Source organism: Sarcophilus harrisii, chromosome 4 (assembly GCF_902635505.1).
Source record: "Sarcophilus harrisii chromosome 4, mSarHar1.11, whole genome shotgun sequence".
Classification (NCBI taxonomy): domain Eukaryota; kingdom Metazoa; phylum Chordata; class Mammalia; order Dasyuromorphia; family Dasyuridae; genus Sarcophilus; species Sarcophilus harrisii.
The window spans coordinates 335,897,924-335,918,202 of NC_045429.1; the positions used below are offsets into that span (position 1 = coordinate 335,897,924).

Genomic DNA, 20,279 nt, shown 5'->3' on the forward strand with positions numbered 1-20,279 from the left:
AATGATAATCTTAGATTATGTGTAGGGGAGGTCAGGTAAGGGATAGGAAGAGGGGGAATATTTTGGTCATGCTTGACTCTTCATAACTATGTAGGGATTTATATTGGCAGAGATACTGAAGGTGCCATTTCTTTCTCCAACTCATTTTATAGATGAGAAACTGAGGCAAACAGGGTTAAATTACTTGCCCAGATAACTACAAATACCTGAGATTGAATTTGAACTCTGGTCTTCCTGATTCTAAATTTTTAGAATTTTATTTACTGTGCTGTCTCACTGCTTTGTTTAGTTGTGTCAGGAACTGCACTAAGGGCTAGGAATGAAAGTAAGGGGGAAAAAAAGATTGTCCCTGTCCTCAAAGAGTTTACAAGACACAAAAGGAAGCTGAGAAATGAAGGCAAGGAGATGGGGATAGGGAATGTCACTTCCTCTTGAGTCAACCAGTTCCCTTTTGCATGGCTTTAATTGCAAGAATTTGTTTTCTTAAAATCAATTTTTCTTCTTTGCATCTTCCACTTCTTGCTTCTGGTTCTGCCCTAAGAAATTTCAAACCCTATGGCAAGTTAGGGGGTGTCTATCCCAAACATGTAAAGATGTCCCCTGGTGGAATAGACAGATAAGGAAAAAAAATCACATGATACCCTTTATGACAGTGTTGTCAAGCTCAAATAAAAATATAAATAGAAACAAGTGTATATTCACTTAGAAAACCAAAAATTAACACTATCTATTATATTTTGTATTACATTTTTATTTATTTTGTTAAACATTTCCCAATTACATTTTAATTTGTTTTTAGCAACATTCAGGAGTTGTGTTGTGGAGGCTGAACATTTGAACCTTTGCTTTAAAATATATGAAGACAATTATTGTTTTCCCACTGAGTATTCTCAGTCAATTAATAAGTGCATATTAAGCATTTACTATATGCCAGGCACTGTAGTTGGTGCTGAGGATATAGGTACAAAGAATAAGACAATCCCTGCTCATAAGAAACTTACATTCTTACTTTCTAGGCTAAACATCTTCAATTACATTTATCAATCATCAGATGGCATGGACTCAAGTTCCATCACCATTCTGCTCATCTTGGGTGCTTTTTGGCTTATCCATGCTCTTCCTAAATTATCATGCCCATCACTGAACTCAGTCCTCCAGTTATAGAATGATTAGGGCACTGGGGAGAACTATCACTGTCTCACAAAAGTAAAAAGTGACAGACAGATCTGTCATTTCTTACTTTTGTGAGATAGTAATTGTTTGATTTCAAGGTTAGCATACTCCATCATTTCAAGCTGTTTAAACATATTGGAAGCCTCTAATTTTGTTAATTCTCTATTTCTAGTAAAATTCTCCAGTTAATTCTTCCCCAAACTATTGAATTATTTTTTTGGGGTATATTTTGACCAAAGGTCTTCAGCGTGATATACTGGACAGTAAGGGAGATATATTTAAATCCCATCTTAGTTACTGTGGGAACAAGTCACAATCTCTTTGGGTTTCTGCTGCTTCATCTTTCAAAGAATGGAGTTGTCTTTAGGTTCCTTTTAGGAGTTGGCTAAGGTTCCTTTCAACTCCATTTTTATGATCCTACATTCTATACTTATAATTAATGCTTTTTTATTGAACATTTATCAATTTCAAAAAAAAATTATTCACCCAGGATTATTTCAGGAAACAGTCTCATGAATTCTTCTTAATTGATTTTCCATTATCCTCGGCCCTGTGATTATGATAGGTGATATTTATTACAATAAAGGTGACCCAAAGTGGAGAGATGTATGCGTCATGTTGGCAATTTTAGCTTTGGATGAGTAATGGTTTCTTTCCATTTGAGTTCCAAACTCCCAACACTTTGAGCAGGAATCTGAGTCATGCCAAATGAGAGATATCAGTATTGCTTCCCTCCAGTCCTACATTTATTCTCCAAAATTAGAAAGGAAAGTAGGATTGATTTAAGAATATTATATGATATCCTAATTTAACCCGCAAATACAGGGCACCCCAAAACTCTTAGTGTTGCTAACACTTAAAATTATTTTTAAAAAGTGTAGTAAAATTATAGAAAGTATAGTGCTATAGGTAACCCATTATATAGGGCACTGGTCTTGGAATCAGGAAGTCTCAGCTTCAGGTATTCAAATCCAGCCTCAGTCACTTATTAGCTGTGTGACCCTGGGCAAGTCACTTGAACCTGTTTACTTCAGTTTCCTCCTCTATAAATGAGCTGAAGAAGAAGATGGCAGACCAGGATGGAAGGATGGAAATCTCAATATCTTTGCCAAGTCAACCCCAATTGGATTCTTGAAGAATCAAATACAATTGAATGACCCAGCAATAATAATATACATACACACATATATGAACAGGGACACATATATGTATGTGTAATATGACTTGCAAAAGGAAAAAAAAAGAAACAAAATCTGCCTTTAAGGAACTTTCATTTTTTTCAGAATCAAGAAGACCTGAGTTCTAGTCCCACATCAAACACTAGTTGTGTGTTTATTTCTGTTTGTCTCAGTTTTCTCATCTGTAAAATGGAGATAATGATAGTATTTACCTCTCAGGATTGTTGGGGGATAAACATATTTGAGATAATATTTGCAAAACATTTTGCAAATCTTGCATTACTATGTAAATGCTAGTTATTATTAGTAATTGAGCTGAGCTTGAAGGGAATTTGTAATTTTATTTAGGAGGCAGAAGTGAAGAAACAGTCTATGTCAAGCATGAGGCACATTGTATATAAAGGCAGAGAGATGGGAACTAAGAGTGTCATTTGTTAGGAACAGCAAAATTAGCACTATTTTAAAGTACTATTTATTTTTCATGAGTTAATGTTTTAGGAAATCCCATAGATTGCATGATTTTATGATGTACTTTTTAAAAGATTAAGTCCACATGACCTTAGAAAATAAAACCACACTGAAAGTCCTGAATCCAAAGCTTATCACATAGGTTCTTCCTGAAGAAATTAGTCACTGCTGTTAGGAGGTAGGTAATACTTAAATTCGCTAGGGAGCAGTGTTGACACACTGAATACATTTTCCTTATTACACAATGTGTTTTGCAAGCATTTTGTAAGACCTGAATTTCCACCTCAGATATGCCATTTGCTACTTGTGTGATCTTGGTTGGAAAGCTAGACTTAGAAAGGATTTTAGAGTCCTTGGGACCAACTTTCCTTTCCCTCTGCCTTTATGAATGAGAAAACTGAGGCACAAAGAGTTTAAATGACTTGTCCAGGATTAGACAGCTAGTAAGTATCTGAGGCAGGATTTGAATTCAGGTCTTCTTGATTCTCTGAGTCTCTTTCTTCCTCTGTAAAACGAGGGAGTGGGATTAGATTATCTTTAAAATCCCTTCCCTCAAGTAATCTATGATCCCTTGAAAATTGGCTATTTCCATATATAATCAATATCACATTGCTTGTCTTCTCAAGGACTAGGAGTAGAGGGTGAAGGGGAGAGAATTTGGAATTCAAAATTTTAAAAAGTGAATATTAAAAATTTTTATATTAAAAATACAATGAGGACTGTAAGAGGGAATTTTTAAGGGTCTTTGAGAAAGGTTCTTATTTTTCTACCCTCTAAAGATTCTGCTTTTTTCATTTTTTTCAATAAACCTTACTTTCTTCATATAGACTAGGATTATTTTTCCATTGGTATGGGGAGTTTTGATTGGGGAAACTTCCTCTTTTGAATTCATGTTGGGGGCTTTCTTTGCCTTTTGTGATCTTAGAGAATTAGAAATGTCAAACATACCTGCTGAAGGCCTGTGTGGCCCGTTGTGCCTGAACCAGATTGAAGTATAATTGGGAAATATTTAACAAAATAAATAAAAATTCAATAAAAATATATATGTTACATCTAAAACTGTCAATGTGTTACTGGCAATTATCTTTATGTACAGATTAATTGCTCTCATTCAGTCCATGTCTAAGTCTTCATGATCCTGATGGATCATACCATCCATGAGATTTTCTTGGCAAACATACTGACGTGGTTTGCCATTTCTTTCTCCAATGGATTAAGGCAAACAGCAGTTAAGTGACTTGTCCAGTGTCACATAGCTACTAAGTATTTGAGGCTAGATCTGGATTCAGGTTTTCCTCATTTCAGGCCCAGTGCTTTATCCGTAGCAGCATCTAGCTGCTCTACACTGATTTGTAGCCCTGTGTATTTAACTCATGAGCCACCCAGATGCCTTCTAATGACCCCCATTAATGGTCCCCTTTTCTGGCTTAGAGCCCTGAGAAATTGAGAGTTTTGCCCAGTGGCTTAGAGCCAGAATATGTCAAAGATGGCTGGTCTTTCCAGATGCAAAGATAGGTTTATCCACTACCTCATGCTACCTGGGTTGTGACTATGAATTTTGGAGGTAAGACAACAAAAGGCCCCAAAGATAACTTGCAAGAGAAAGTTTATTGAGTACTAAGAAATCCCAACAGATGAGGTCATCATCATCTTTGACCTCCACCAATGACACGGTTGTAGGTGGGGCTGCTTCAAATGATCTTATGCTAGATGATGCTACCTTCCATAAATGTGAGAGAGAGAGAGAGAGAGAGTGTGTGTGTGTGTGTGTGTAAGCAAGTTTGGCCACGCCTATTGCAAAGAAAGAAGCTACATTTCAGGAACTAAAAGGAAAACTACATTTTTTTTTCTTAGAGCTGATTATATATCCAGATGGTTTCTCAATTCCTTTTCTTTAAAGGCCTTGAGCATGAGACCTGCTGTTTCTCATCTCTGATTAATTGTTTGGGGCTTTCTCTTCCAGAGACTGGAGCCTGGTAGTGAGGACTTTGCTTCGTTGGTCAATTTCCTCAAGCACCTTTTTCACCACGATGGCTTTGCCCAATTCTGGAGAGAAAATGGAAAAGAAACCTTTAGAAGTTTGGAAGTATAAGAGAGATCCCATGTCCCACCCATCCCCCAAAGGGGCGTGCTCTAAGAAGACTAATCTGAGAAAGAGAGGCTCCCTACACAAGCCTACATCCCCAGCGGCACTCCTTGTGTAACAAAAAGGTACCCATAAACTGGGGAATGGTCCAACAAAATGTGGTCAGGGTATGGTCACTGCTCTATAAGAAGGGAAGATGAGGAGCTCAGAGAATTATGAGAAAACTAATTAGTGAAACGATGAAGCAGGTATAAGCAAGGGAGTGATATGTGGAAGATGGTTTAGGAATGGAAATCAGAGATGTCAGATACCCAGCCTATAGGCTCATTTGGTGTCCAAGTGCCCCAACTGCATTAAAATGTAATAATAAAGTGAAATATTTAACAAAATAAATGAAAATATAATCAAATATGGATAATATTAAATTTTAGAATTAAGTCAGTAAACTCAGAAATCCGTATGTACAGATTAGTGACCTGTGCATTCCTAAACAAATTACTTACTCTCTAAGTAGTCCAGGTACCTCTCTAAGATTACTGGTTTAGGACTACACATTATATATTATTTTATATTATAGTGTATCATAACATATATCATGCTATATTATAATATATTAATGTACAACAATATGTTCTATATGCTATAATATATTGTGTGATATATACTATGTGTATATAATATGTGTAATATAGAATAAAATAGAATGCATTGGTATTATGGATATATTGCGTATATTAAGATGTGATGGCTATATTAAGGAGAAATAACTACATTGTAAAATCAAAAGAATGATAAAACTTTAAAAATAAAAAGAAGCTGAATAAATATATATGATGAAACATATGACTTAATTGGATTTTATATCATACAAATCCAAGGTGTTCTAATACTATTGGTCATATCTTTGTGTTGCCATCAGGTCCACCTCATAGACATTGTGATATAAAGGAAAAAAACACTGGTCTGGGAACCAGATTGAATGAACTAATGAAAAATGCATTAAAAAGTAATGGAAATATCTGCAATGCACTGTGCTGATACCAGAAGGCCTGACTTTGACACTTATTAATTGTGAGATTTAGTCTTAATCTGTCTGAGTTTCAGTTTCTCCATCTATAAAATGGGGATGATTATAGGGTTACTGTAGTGAAAGTGCATTGCAAACCTTAAAAAACATTAGAGTGATATAACTTTTTATTAACATTTGGCCAATTAAAAAGATGTACACTTGCTACTTTGGGGACATAATTATCTATTATATTTATATAAAGACATAGTCCATTAGTATTTGTTATAATCTATTCATTATATATTTATTATTAAATTAATGTATCATTGTAGTTTATCATATTTAGTTTATATATTATTTATGCATTATATGTTACATTTTAGTCAAATTATTACAATGTAAATATTTCTATTTTAAGTTCAATTAAATACATATTTAAGCTCTCACGTGGCTAAGACACTGAGCTAGGCACTAGGAAAATTGTGATGTGATGAAATGAAGTATTTTCAGAAAGCTTATAATCTATGAAGATCTGGTAATAGGAATATGATTTGGAAGGATGATTATAATTCAACTAGTGTAGTTTAGAAACAGGATTTCATTCTATTTACCTTTAGCTTGACTTCCCAGATTTCCAGATCCAAGATCTTTAGACTTGTAACTTCCAGATTTGCAAGCTCTGTGGAAATAGATGGTGGTTGAATGCATCTTAAAGGGGAGAAGCTCAGGGACCAAATCCTAAACTCAAAAGGGACCTCAGGGCCCTGTAGATTAACTTATTCCTGAAAAAGATTTTCTCTGCAGCTCATCCAAGCAGCAGGTATCCCACCTGTGCTTGAAGATCTTCAAGGAGGGAAATCTTACTGCCTCCCAAGTCAGCTTATTTTACTTTGGGAAGGCTGTAAGTGTTAAGAAATTTTCTCTGACATTGAACTTAAATGTGCTTTGTTGTAACCTTCATGACATGACATAATGTCAACCCTCTATCTTCTGGAGTCAATCAGAATAAATAGAGTCCATCTTTTATGTGATAACCTTTCATTTATTTGAATGGCTATCATTTGCCCCTTAGGTACTCTTTTCTATTATCCCCTGGCTTCTATTGACTAGAGGATTTTTGCTTTATTTTTTTCTCTCTCCCTTTCTCCTCACTCTCTTTTCCTCCCTCCCTTCTTCCTTTCCTCCCTTCTTCTCACTGTCTCTCTATTTCTGTTTTTGTCTCTGTCTCTTTCACTTTCTTTCTAATTGTTTTTGGCTTAGGAACTTTCAGACTGGAAACTCAATTCTCTCCATCTATAAGGATCGTATGATGTATGTAGTATGTAGGGTACTGTACCTGGAGCCAGGATGATCCAAGTTCAACACCCACAACTGACATGCATTAACTGGGGCCTCACTTCTCACTGCCTCCATAAGAAAGCCTCCTGAGACTCCATCAGCAGATGGCTCTATTTGAAGCCCTATTTTCCTCAGAATTCACCCTCACCTTTCTGTCAATGCCTCTTCTCTAGACTGAACAGTGCCTTCCTCTCTGTTCTGACTCTTAAATCCATTCTTGCTCTCCCAATGGTAGCTGCTCCTGAAGGGTAGATGCCCCTGTGATTCCTAATTGCTCTTGGGATTTGCCATCTGCCCTGAAATTGGAACTTAAGACCCCCTAGCCCTCTCCTTCTTCTCTGCATTTCAACTCTCCTGAATGCTTCCCTTCCTGACTAGAATTTAACTCCTTGAACACAGACACTAACTATATCCTTTTTCTGGTATCATCCCCAGTGCCTGGTGCCTAGTAAATAATTATTTTTTGTTCATTTGTTACTAGCTCTGTGAACCTGGGCAAGTCATAATCTCTGAATCCCAGATCCCTCATTTATAAAATGAGAGGATTGGATTAATTTCCTACAATGGCCCTTCTAGCTCTGAATCTAGGATAAGGTTAGAAGATTATAACTAGCATTGTTTTTGAGAAAGGTGCTTGGCAAGGATGGAGAGAAGGGTCTGAGAAGTTAAGTGCCTCATCCGTGATATAATTGTCACTTTTATATCAGGGATGGGACTTGAACTGAGGCCTTCTTGACTCTAGGTCCAGCACTCTCTACTGCCTTTTACTATTAGATTTTATTAAGAATTTTGGTAAGATATGTTTAAATTATGTTGGACTGTTTGCTGTCTATAGGAGAAGGTTAGAAGGGGGAGAAAAGGAGAAAAATTTGGAGCACAAAGTTTTGCAAAAGTAAATGTTGAAAACTATCTTTGCATGTATTTGATAAAATTAAAAATTATAAAAAAGAATTTTGGTGAGAATCTATGCAGTATATTTAACTGCTGGAAAAAAACTCAATCACTGAATGAGAGTGTAACATTTTTCACTTTTCTGTGATGAAAGGTGCACCTGTTCTATTAAATGGTGGGAAGGGGAGGCAATTGGGGTTAAGAAACTTGGCCTGAATCACACAGGTAGTAAATATTTGTGCCACATTTGAACTCAGGACCTTCTGATGCCAGGGTGGGTACTCTGTCTATTGTGCCATCTAGCTGCCCTTAACATCACATTTCATGTTTTTCTCTGGATAATTTACGGTTGAGTTAATGCTCATTCATTTTCTAAGAACCCAAGTTGATAACAAGTTCAACATAATTTGTCTTATGTAGAGTTTGCTTTATCCAGGGAGGGAGGAAATAAAGTTATTAAGCACTTACTATATGCCAGGCATTCTGTTAAATGCTATGAAAATACAATATCTTTTGATCTTTATAACAGCTCTGGGAGGTGGATGCTATTGTTATTCCCATTTTATAGATAGGGAAACTGATTCAGAATTTCAGTGACTTGCCCAGGATTGCACAGTTTATAAAAGTCTGAGGACAGTTTTAAACTCAGATTTTTGTGACTCCAGACCCAATGTTCCATTCATTGTTCCATGCGGTTTACTTACCCTTCATCCCCATCAATCAGGAGGCAGTAGGTTTCAATTTCCTTCTCCAGATAGACCTTGATATGCAGGAGCTGCTCATACTCCAGCTTCTGGCCCTCGGTCTCAGTCCTGACTTGCTGCAGTTGCTCCTCTAGAGCCCCAATCTGAGCCTGGATTTGTGACAGCTGCACACAGTAATTCCCTTCTGTCTCGGTCAGTGAGCATTCAAGAGAGTGTTTCTGTTACAGGCAAACAAAAGAATGTATAGGAAGAATTTTCAGATCCATATAGACGTGAGATTCTTCCCACTAAGAGCTTTGAATGAGCCTTTGGACTTTCCTATGAATTTCCTAAGCATGCAAGTCAAGTCTTGGGATCATGAGATTATAGGTTCATGGATGCAGACAGAGCAAGAAGGGACCTGAGTGGCTATCTGATCCAACTTCCTCGATTTAGAAATGAAGAAAGTGAGACTGAGAAGAGTAAAATGCCCTACCTAAAGCCAGAGATAATAAATAGCAGAGTGAGAAATTTGCAGTCTGGTCCAAATTCAGGACCCCTACCCTTCCTTATTATGAAATGTAAAATTCTTCATTTTGAGGTGGAGGTTTGCTGTGATTGTCAAACCCAAATATTTCATGACATTTCAAAAGCTCGCATGAAAAAAAAAATCATTGGTTTCCCAGTTGCCAAAAACCTCTGATAATAGAAGAAGGTCCTAACAGGGACTGATACTGATCAATGCTCCGTGGGGCAGAAGGTATGATTTTGTGCTGAGCACTATGCTTTGTTCTAGAGAATTATTAAAAAAAAATTAGTGATCAGGGTCACTGCCTTTGTAAAACTGACCCTCAAAAGCTTACACTATAGTCAGGGGACACCGAAACAGATGGAAAAATGTAACACAAAACACCCAGATGAATATGTAGGAAAGTCCCAAGAAAATTGCTAATGCAAAGTATATTTTCTAACTTGAGAAACAAGTAAAAGAAGAAAAAATCAAGGAAAATTTCTCAGAATAGAACTTAAGAAATAATGCAGATAGGAAAATCTGCAACTCATTCAGGACATGGACAGCACTCAATTAGCATATGTTGTGGGAAATAAATATAAGCCAGAACTGCAAAACAAGAAGGCATCAGATAGCTTGGGTCTTAAAGGGTCTGTATTTATTAAATTGTTGTTGTTTGTCTTTTGTTCTCCAAGAGGACCATGACATTAGGGAAGTGATGCCACGGCATCCAATTTAATTTGTAGGCAGCAGGGATTTTGAGTATAATTAACATATGTGCCAAAGATGAATTGGACTGGGAAGAGAAAGAAGATAGAAAATCCATCTCCGGTAGGATTTTTTTTAACAGCTGATTTTTAAGTGATATAAAAATGATCGAAGCCATACCCAGGGAGGGAGGACCAGAGCTTTGGACCAGAGCAAGACTGTGGGAATGCTTACTCCTTTGCCTGTCCTTTCCACAAGGTGGCAGCAACAATCACCTCATCTCAGCCTCCCATTCAGGTAGCATCACATTAGGTGAGCCTGCGGAGTCCATCCCATTGCTGCTAAGCTGCAGCTTGCCCTGCCAATCAGAACCCTGTCCCCCAGACAGCTGAGAAGTCACCCGTGTCCTACCGTGGCTAAGAGAGACTGAAGTTCAATTTCTAAGGTTTGAAGGGTGCGTTTCATTTCGGTCAGTTCATTGCGCGCTGAAGTCGTGGCTCCCACATCATCCGAAATCTGCTGCTGCAGGGATGCGCTCTGAAACACCACGGAAAAGGCAGCCGAATCTTAGTTCTGGGACTACTACTGGAGCGCCAGAGACATTAAGCCCCTCACCCCCAAACCTCCCAAAGAGATGAACCTTTTCATTGAACCAGGCTTCAGCATCCTTGCGGTTCTGCTCAGCCAGGTCCTCGTACTCAGCCCTCATATTGTTCAGCAGAAGGGTCAGATCCACCCCCGGAGCTGCGTTCATCTCCACATTCACGTTTCCTCCAGCAGCGCACTGGAGAGCTTGCATCTCCTAGAAACAGAAAGATGGGAAGGAAATATGAGGGCACCTAGGTAATGTAAAGGGGAAGCTAGGTGATGAAGTGCTGGATCTGGAATAAGACCTGAGTTCAAATCCTGCCTTAGATATGTTTTAACTGTGTGACCCTGGACAAGTCACTTAACTATCTCAATTTCCTCAACTGTCAAATGAGCTGGAGGAGGAGATGCCAAACTACTCTAGTATTACTTTGCCAAGAAAACCCCAATGGGCTTATGAAGAGTCTGACAGACTGAAATAATTAAAAATGTGACCTGTATATATGGCATCTGGATTTGGATTCAAGATCTGAGTTCGAATTCTGCCCAACACAATTAACTACCCTGTGACCTTGGGCAAATTACTTAAACTTTCTGTATCTGTGTTTCCTATTTGTAAAATTGGAATAACAATGGTACCTTTCTCCTGAGATTGTAATGAGGATCAAATAAAGTAATATATATATATATAAATGCACTTTGTACAACATAAATATAATATATACATATAATACATAACATGTTATACATATAATTATATATTATATAGTTATAAAATATAATAATATATTATTTATCATCATTATCATCATTGTTATCACTTGATCAAAATCACACTGCTCAATAGTATGAGACACAAGTCTCCAAATCCCAAATTCCCCACTCTTTTCTATGATGTTATATTCATTCTCCTTAACTCCACTATACTTATTTTATGTTGAATTGCATCCTTCAGAGTCCTTTGCCATAAAAAATCTATTGAAATGTTCCAAGGCCATTTTCATGTCTTTCCTTAGTTTTCTTGTATCTAGGTTAAATAGACTTCATTTCTTTAACCACACTTTATTTTATTCAGGGATTGGTGCTGATGTAAGTAACATAATATTTATGAAGTGCTTTACAGACCTTAAAACAGTATGTACATGCTAGCTGTTATTATGATATACTTTTAACCTAGCTAAAGCCTAAATTTAAGAAATTTCTGCATTGTTGAGGATACATAGCTCTGAAATCATAAATTAGTCATATATCATACAAACTAAATTTTTTCCCCAGAGGATAACTTCTTAAAGAAGCTATCAATTAGATTTCCTTGCAAAAAGAGACTGAAATCTATTCCCCAGTTAAAACCTAAATTCATATTAAGCACTTCACTCATATGCAATTGGATTACACTAATTAAGATGAAGGAAATGGATTTGCAGAACAGATGTTGTGAGATTGTTGTGAAAAAAAAAAGATAACTGAAGGTATGAGACATAACACCAGCAATAGTAATATCTTTAAATAGAGCTAGAATATGACTAATCATGAGACTGAGTCATTAATTAGCATGAAGGCTATTCCAAAAAGAACTTTCAAAATGTTTGGAGTAGTGGTGACATCATTGTAATAAATGTGAAATATCTCAGGATCCCTATATGTACCATATATGTACTATATATATGGTACCATAGGTAGCTAGATGGCACAGTAGATAGTGTGCTGGACCAGGAACCAGAAAGATCTGAGTTCAAATACAGCTCCAAATACGTTAGTTATGTGACACTGGTAAGTCACTTAATCCTGTTTACCTCAATTTTCTCATTTGTTAAATGAGCTAGAAATGGCAAACCACTAATTTCTTTGCCAAAAAACCTCAAGTGGGATCATGAAGAACTGGAAACAATTGAAAGGACTGCAAAACAATAATCTCAGGGGACTGTTTTGAACAACATCATACCTTCGTATGAACAAATTCTTGTGTATTTGTTAAAAGGGAGAAAAAAACCCCACTCATTGTTTTATAGTTATATTTTGCTCTTGAAGAATAAGGTTGTTTCAATTAGTTACCCACTCACCCTAGTAGGAGACTTAGCTCCTAATGAATTTTTGACATTCCCCCAAATCAAACCCATTCCACAGAACATGAGGTTTTCCAATTCCTGCCAATGTTCAAAATAATATGCTACAGGATTAAAAGATATTTCTAAAAGCTTCAGAATGATCACTTCATGGGAGTATATATTTGGAAGTAACCTTCTTTGGAATGTAGGGACTTCTTTATGCTTGTTTAAAAGTAATTTTTTCCCCCTGCATCAATTGGGGTTAAGTGACTTGCCCAGGGTCACATAGCCCAGGGTCACAGAAGCCATAAATGTCTGAGATCAGATTTGAACTCAGTTCCTCCTGACTTCAGGGCTGGTGCTCTATCTACTATACCAACTAGCTACCTCAAAAGTAATTCTTAATATTTTGTAAGGACACTTATTAAAGTTATTTTCCCCTAAGGTATACCATGATTTTCCAAAGTTCCCACTGTGATCTAGAAATTCATGTTGAAGGTTCTACTGAATTATCTTCTATAAGTTTATTTTTTCTATGACTGTGTAGTTCAGTGAATAAAAACACAGTGCTGATAAGAGCCAGGTTAAAGGTTTAACCCACATGTAGATTATTCATTTTTGTTCTTTTGATCAAAGTTGGGAACTGCAAGCTGTTGTGATACTGGAGTCACCTGCTAGTGACTGCCGGGAATCCAACTCAGACCAGCAGAATGGATCCCTTCGTGTGAGACGATGATGATAATGCCAGCTAGCTAGAATGATTTTTTTTCCTTTTGGTAAATAGGAACTCTTGATCACATGAGGGGCCAGGTGAAAAAACATTGAGTAATCCCTTGAGTAGGATCATAGTGTCGTAAGTCTGGAGCTAGACCAGATCTCACAGGTCACCTAATCCTGTTCTCTCTTTTTTAAAACACATGAAAGAACCAAAAGTCTAGAAAAGGGGAAGATAACTGGTCATGTCCTTATAGTGGGAAATGTTAGTGAAAAAGGAGGAGGTGGGAATAGGGGAATCTGAATTCAGGTCCTCCCAGTATTAAACCCAACATTTTTTTCCTGTATTATACTGCTTCTCCATACCATTCCCAGTTTATGGACTAAAATAATGGGTCAATAGCATTGCTATATCAGAAAGCTAGTTCGCACTGTATTTCACTATGAATAGTTTGTCTTTTTAGAGAAAGAAGAGAGTTAGGAAACTGCATTCCTACCTCCTTGTGGTTTTTCTTGAGGTAAGTCAGCTCCTCATTCAGAGTTTCATACTGAATCTCCAGATCCGTTCGGCACAGGGTCAGCTCATCCAGGACTCTTCGCAACCCATTAACATCAGCTTCAACATTTTGATGAAAAGCCAGTTCACTTTCAAACCTTAATGAGTATTAAAGAATTTTTGTTACTTTGGATAGTTTGGGGAAACTCCTAACCACAAAAGAAAGGGGATCCATTGCTGGCATCTTGCCCCATCCTGAGGTTTCCAACTACAGGAGCTTTTATAAAGGTGAATGTATTGCATTAAGGTTTTGAGTTGTCTCTTTTCTCTCAAAGCCAATGAACATGATTGTTTATTTACCAGCGATTGGACTTCTCAGACAGTGCCTGAGACACATTCCTTCTTCACTGCTGCTTCTTATAGGATAATAAATTTTGAGTTGCTGAGTATCTCAGAGGACACTGAGTCTAACTCTCTTATTTTACAGATATGGAAACTGAGACTCAAACAGGTTATGTATCTGTCCTTTAGATCATGATCTTGAGGGCTGGGACTGTCTTGTGTGTCTTTTTTGTATCCCAAACACTTAACACAGCACCTGGTATACAGGAAGAGCTTAATAAATGTTTATTGCTTTTCTGTGATCACATAGCTACTGTCTGAAGGATGATTTGAACTCAGTTCTTCTTGACTCTGGGTCTAGTACCCTATCCACTATAGGAGGTCACCCAGTTAGTGACCCTAGATGAATTCAGCTCATATTTTATCTCCTACATAAAACCTTTTCTTCCTCTCTTCTCCCATTTGATTCCTACTGCTTCCATTTGCTTTTTGTACTGATTCTATGTTGGCTTCAAGATTTTTTTAAACCATAAATATTATCATCTTACCCACTCTCTCATTTTGCAGATGAGGAAAACTGAAACTCAGAGAAGCGAGGCAATTTTTTCCCCCAAGGTCAAAGAGCAGAGTCAGAATTTAAACCTAGATCTAGGACTCTTCCCACCACATTTAATGAAAGGATCAGCAAGAAGGTTAACTTTGATGGCTTTTGTTGCTCCTGAACATCTTTTCCCCACACTTACTTCAGTCTGAAGTCATCGGCAGTGAGCCTGGCATTATCGATCTGTAGGACTGCACTGGCATTGCTGGTTGTTGAAACAATGATCTAGAAATGGAAAGGTTGACAATATTCTGACAATATTGTTGCATGGGTAGTTTTGTAGTTTTTCCTTTCTTGAATTGCAAATTGAAGGACTGGGGCAGCTAGATGTCATAGTGGATAGTGCCCTGGCCCTGGAGTCAGGAGGACCTGAATACAAATCCAGTTACCTCTTTCTAGCTGTGACCCTGGCCAATCACTTAACTCCAATTGCTTCATCCCCCTCCCCCCAAAAAGGAAGGACTTCAGTTCTTTTGTGGAGTTCTCAGATTCATATCAATGTGTACATTCCTTTTATTGATATAAATACCAATCTCCTTAGGTCTTAATCTGTAAAATTCTATTTTCTCTCTCTCCTTCTTCCATTCATGTGTTGAAGTAATGGAAATCAAAATCATTATTTTGGATAAATATGTATCATCATTAGGAGACATTTTTTACAATGGATTAATTAATCAATTCAGATTAATAAAAAACAGCTATGCTTGTTGATATATCCAAGTTTCCTAGTTTATTTTTAAACTTTACAAGGACATTAAGGGAGCTTAGGTGGTGCTATGGTGCACAAAGGTGAATTGGTGTCAGGAAGATTCATCTTTCTGAGTTCAAATCTAGCTTCAGACACTTACTGGCCTATAAGTCTGGACAAGTCATTTAACCCTGTTTGCCTTTATTTCCTCATCTATAAAATGGGCTCAAGAAAGGAATAGCAAACTGCTTGCCAAGAAAACTCCAAATGAAGTCACAAAGAGTCAGATGACTACTACTAAATAACAAAGACCATTAACTTTTTAAATTTTTTAAAAGAATCCTGAACCTTAAAAATACTTTTCTGGATAGATTCTATGGATAACTATATTTTAAGATAAAAAAAAAACAACAGAATTATTGATTTAGAGTTGGAGATCAACTTAGTTGAATTCAACAAGCATTTATTATTTTTAATTGGAAGGGAAGTTACATATTACACTTATGTAGTATTTTGAAGTTTGAAAAAACACTATAGATATATGTACATAACATAACTTCATTATATATGTGTGTATATATGTAATATGCATTATATACACTGTATATAAAACAGGCATTACATGTAATATATAGAAATACTTTATATATAATGCATAAATAATATCTCTCTTTTTCTCCCTCTCTCTTTATATATACAATATACTTCATTTCATTTGGTCCTGAAAAGATGCTTCCAGATAGCTCTTATTATTATCTCCTCTCCCCTTTTTTTTAAAAGATGAAGAAACCTAGTTTTAAAGAAGTTAAATGACTTTTCCAGAATAACAATACTAGTATCCAAGGCTGGGTTATAATTAAAATTTTCTGATTCTAGTAAAATCTCCACTGCAATAAGCTGATTCAATTTACTCATTTTAAAAGATGGTGAATGTGAGATTATAATGAACATAATAAATTTTAGATCTGGGATTTTAATCCAAAATCTTCTGAGTCCAAATTCATTACTCTTTTCATTTACACCAGGATCTCATAAAAATCACTCCAAATTATTTTCTTACCTGATTCTTAAGATCTTCAATTATTGGTAAATATCGGCTATAGTCATGATCAAGCCCCCGGCAAGATCCAGGACCAAATTTCTCATACCACCCTTTGATCTTCTCCTCCAGCTCAGCATTGGCCTCTTCCAGAGCACGTACATTATCCAGGTAAGAAGCCAGGCGGTCATTAAGGTTCTGCATGGTCACTTTTTCATTGCCAGAGAGAAGTCCTCCTTCACTCCCCAAGAAGCTAGTACAGGAAGTGCTACCATTTCCTACAGTGGAGCTGCTCCCAAAAGCACAGGAAAAGCCGCTTCCAATTCCAGTCACCCCACATGTACTTCCAGTCCCAAAGCCTGACCCTCCACTAGAGAGCCGGACAGAGCCTGTTGTGGGCCGGGAGCAAGATCTCCTGGTACCACTGGAAAGGCAAAGAGACATGGCTGATGGAGAGTGTGTGCAGAGTCTTCTTGTGTGGTCAAGAAGTCCAAATGGAGTGTTGGTGTTTGAAATGACTTGGTTTGCCTATTTTATAGCCATTCCCTAGGGTGTTTCTGCCTGAATTGTGCCTACCACGAGTAAAACACTGCTTGCCTATTCAGCAAGTTGCCCTAATTGAATGCTTTTTTTGTTTTCATAATTAGTAAATAATTTTACTGGGTCCATTTCCGTAGGTGGGTGGTTGCCCCTAGGTTGGTTGTTATCTCCAAACTGGTATTGGGTGGAGCAATGTCAGATTATTATTATGATTTTAATTTTGAATGAGTAATGCCTCTCTTACAATCTTTGGAAGCTTAAAGTCATCATTCTGAGAGAAGAAAGAAAATTTAGCTTCATAGTCTCATAGAATCAAAGAAACTCAGAGTTGGACATACCACTCCACACCTGTCAGATTGGCTAAGATGACAGGAAAAAATAACGACGAATGTTGGAGGGGATGCGGGAAAACTGGGACACTGATGCATTGTTGGTGGAGTTGTGAAAGAATCCAACCATTCTGGAGAGCAATCTGGAATTATACCCAAAAAGTTATCAAACTGTGCATGCCCTTTGACCTAGCAGTGCTACTACTGGGCTTATATCCCAAGGAAATACTAAAGAAGGGAAAGGGACCTGTATGTGCCAAAATGTTTGTGGCAGCCCTGTTTGTAATGGCTAGAAACTGGAAAATGAATGGATGTCCTTCAATTGGAGAATGGTTGGGTAAATTGTGGTATATGAATGTTATGGAATATTATTGTTCTGTAAGAAATGACCAGCAGGATGAATACAGAGAGGATTGGCGAGACTTACATGAACTGATGCTGAGTGAAATGAGCAGAACCAGGAGATCATTATATACTTCAACAACGATACTATATGAAGATGTATTCTGATGGAAGTGGATTTCTTTGATAAAGAGACCTGATTCAGTTTCAATTGATCAATGATGGACAGAAGCAGCTACACCCAAAGAAAGAACATTGGGAAATGAATGTAAACTGTTTGCATTTTTGTTTTTCTTCCCAGGTTATTTTTACCTTCTGAATCCAATTCTCCCTGTGCAACAAGAGAACTGTTCGGTTCTGCACACATATATTATATCTAGCATATACTGCGGCATATTCAACATATATAGGACTGCTTGCCATCTAGGGGAGGGGGTGGAGGGAGAGAGGGGAAAAATCGGAACAGAAATGAGTGCAAGGGATAATGTTGTAAAAAATTATCCTGGCATGGGTTCTGTCAATAAAAAGTTATTATAATAAAAAAAATTAAAAAAAAAAAAGAAACTCAGAGTTGGATGGAATTTCAGTCCGACCTATGATGGAACAGAAGTGACCTCAAAAGCATCTCCAGCTTTCAGCTCCTGTTTTGTGATCTCTAGAAAAGGGGAACTGATGACTTTCCAAGACCACTTATTTCACTTTCAGACAGCTTCGGATATCTGAAATTCTAAGGAAGTCTTTTTTACATCAAGTTTAAATATTTCCCTAACTTCCCTAACTTCTGATATCTTAGTTATCAGACCTTGTCTATGAGGCAAAACTGAACAAGTCTAATTTATTTTATATCTGAACTTATGTTTCCTATGGCCTTTGACCATGTCTGATTTTCTTTTTTCTTTTGCTAACTCAAGATTCTTTTGCCCCTATTTTAGAATTAAGATAGCTATACAAGATCTGTGCAGACAAGCCTACATTTATGCAAATCCACTGGACTAGAACTTCATTTCCATAGAGTCTTGTGCAGGGGTATTTTATTATAGAAATTCTCTATATTCAGGTATCATTCTCTTGGGGAATTAAAACCCAGCTGTGTGGGTTTATATCTGCTGCACAGCTCATGCTAAATATCAACTTTCCCATTATTTCTTCTCAACTCAATATATCAAATGGAATAGAATTTGCCTCAGTTATTTCATCTTTAAAATTAGATGGACAAAAAATGGCAAGCTATTCCAGTGTCTTTGCTAAGAATGCTACCAACGTCATCATAAAGGATGGGATACAATTGAAACAACTGAACTACAAGAGATTTTATGTGAATATCTGATCCTACAAATTTAGAAATATCCCTGATAGTAAATATGACCTCTTTCTTTGTTTGATTGACACTTAGCTTGGGTGGAGAGTTGGAATTCTACATTAGTTAGACACCGTATATAAGTTCTTTTTTTTTATTTACTGAAAGACTAAATTATCAGCCTCAAAATGAGGCAAATTTGTAACATATGAAGAAATAGGTGTATATATGTGTATGTATATATACATATATATACATACACATATATATTCACATCTATCTCAAGTATGAGTCCATTATTTTTTTTACTTTTAGCAGATTCTTCAGTAATTCATGGAAAGCAGATCACTCCCCTTTCTAAAAGTTTATGCCTTTAAAATCATGGCTATAGAGTTATAAGGAACTTCAGGGACCAACCTAGTCGAATCCCCTGATGAGGAAACAAAGATACATAGAGGGTGTGACTTAACCAACATCAGATAGATGGTAATTGGTAGAAGTAGGATTGAATCCAGATTTCTGAATTCTTTTCAATCTATCATCCCGTCTCCCTTTGCTGAAAACTGTCCTTTTGAGTATGAATGGTTAAAGGTATTTGTTACTTTTGTTGTTTTCTAAAATTGGCATAAGCTCCCTTTCTTTGGAAATAGAACATGAATGTCAGTGTAGCAGCACTAGGTTAAACATGGAAGTTCATGTGGATATAGAATATTGGATTGTCAGAGAGGGTAATGTCTGGGCCAAGATATGACATAGTAGGGCAAATGGAGGCGGGGGAGTCTTATCTGTCATATGGAACTTGAGAAAGCTGCTTCCCATCACTTTTCTGTATGTCCTGATGATTTTGATGATCTAGGGCAAATTAATCTTGCTAAGAATCATAGAATCATTGAACAGGAAGGGATCTTGAGATTTTATCTGATTTGAGCTCCTGCCTTTAGGCGGATGACTCTTGAAATTATCCAGCACAGATGCTTATCTCTTCTTCACTCTTGCTGAAAATAGCACTATGGTTTTTCTGTGTTCCCATATCCAAACCTTGGTATTTTCTTGGTCTGTTCCTTAATTCACTCCTCAGTCACATCAGAGTTAAAATGTTGAGCTGAAACTTTCTTCAATAGAGTCTCCACTTGCTATTTCTGGTTGTGCTCTTGAAAATTACATGAAATGTATTGAGCATATACTGAGTATGACTGGATAAGAAAAATATATT

At 36.9% G+C, this 20,279-nt stretch overlaps 1 protein-coding gene across 1 annotated transcript; it reads right to left on the minus strand.

Moving 5' to 3' along the window:
• Nucleotides 1–4,408: 4,408 nt before the first annotated feature.
• KRT25 (keratin 25) lies at nt 4,409–17,058 on the minus strand. Its single transcript, XM_003768250.2, has 8 exons — nt 16,580–17,058; nt 14,974–15,056; nt 13,890–14,046; nt 10,686–10,847; nt 10,457–10,582; nt 8,848–9,065; nt 6,526–6,593; nt 4,409–4,865 (listed from the first exon to the last, which is right to left on the minus strand). Exons 1-8 carry the CDS (start codon nt 17,000–17,002, stop codon nt 4,756–4,758), a joined length of 1,347 nt encoding a protein of 448 aa, XP_003768298.1. The 5' UTR covers nt 17,003–17,058; the 3' UTR covers nt 4,409–4,755.
• Nucleotides 17,059–20,279: the final 3,221 nt, after the last annotated feature.

Coding starts and splice junctions, on each gene's coding strand:
- KRT25 (XM_003768250.2), bottom strand. CDS start 17,002: ATGTCTCTTTGCCTTTCCAGTGGTACCAGGAGATCTTGCTCCCGGCCC. Junction 10,583..10,685: donor AAGCCTGGTTCAATGAAAAG/GTTCATCTCTTT, acceptor GTGGTGTTTCAG/AGCGCATCCCTGCAGCAGCA. Junction 9,066..10,456: donor TTCAGTCTCTCTTAGCCACG/GTAGGACACGGG, acceptor TGCCTGTAACAG/AAACACTCTCTTGAATGCTC.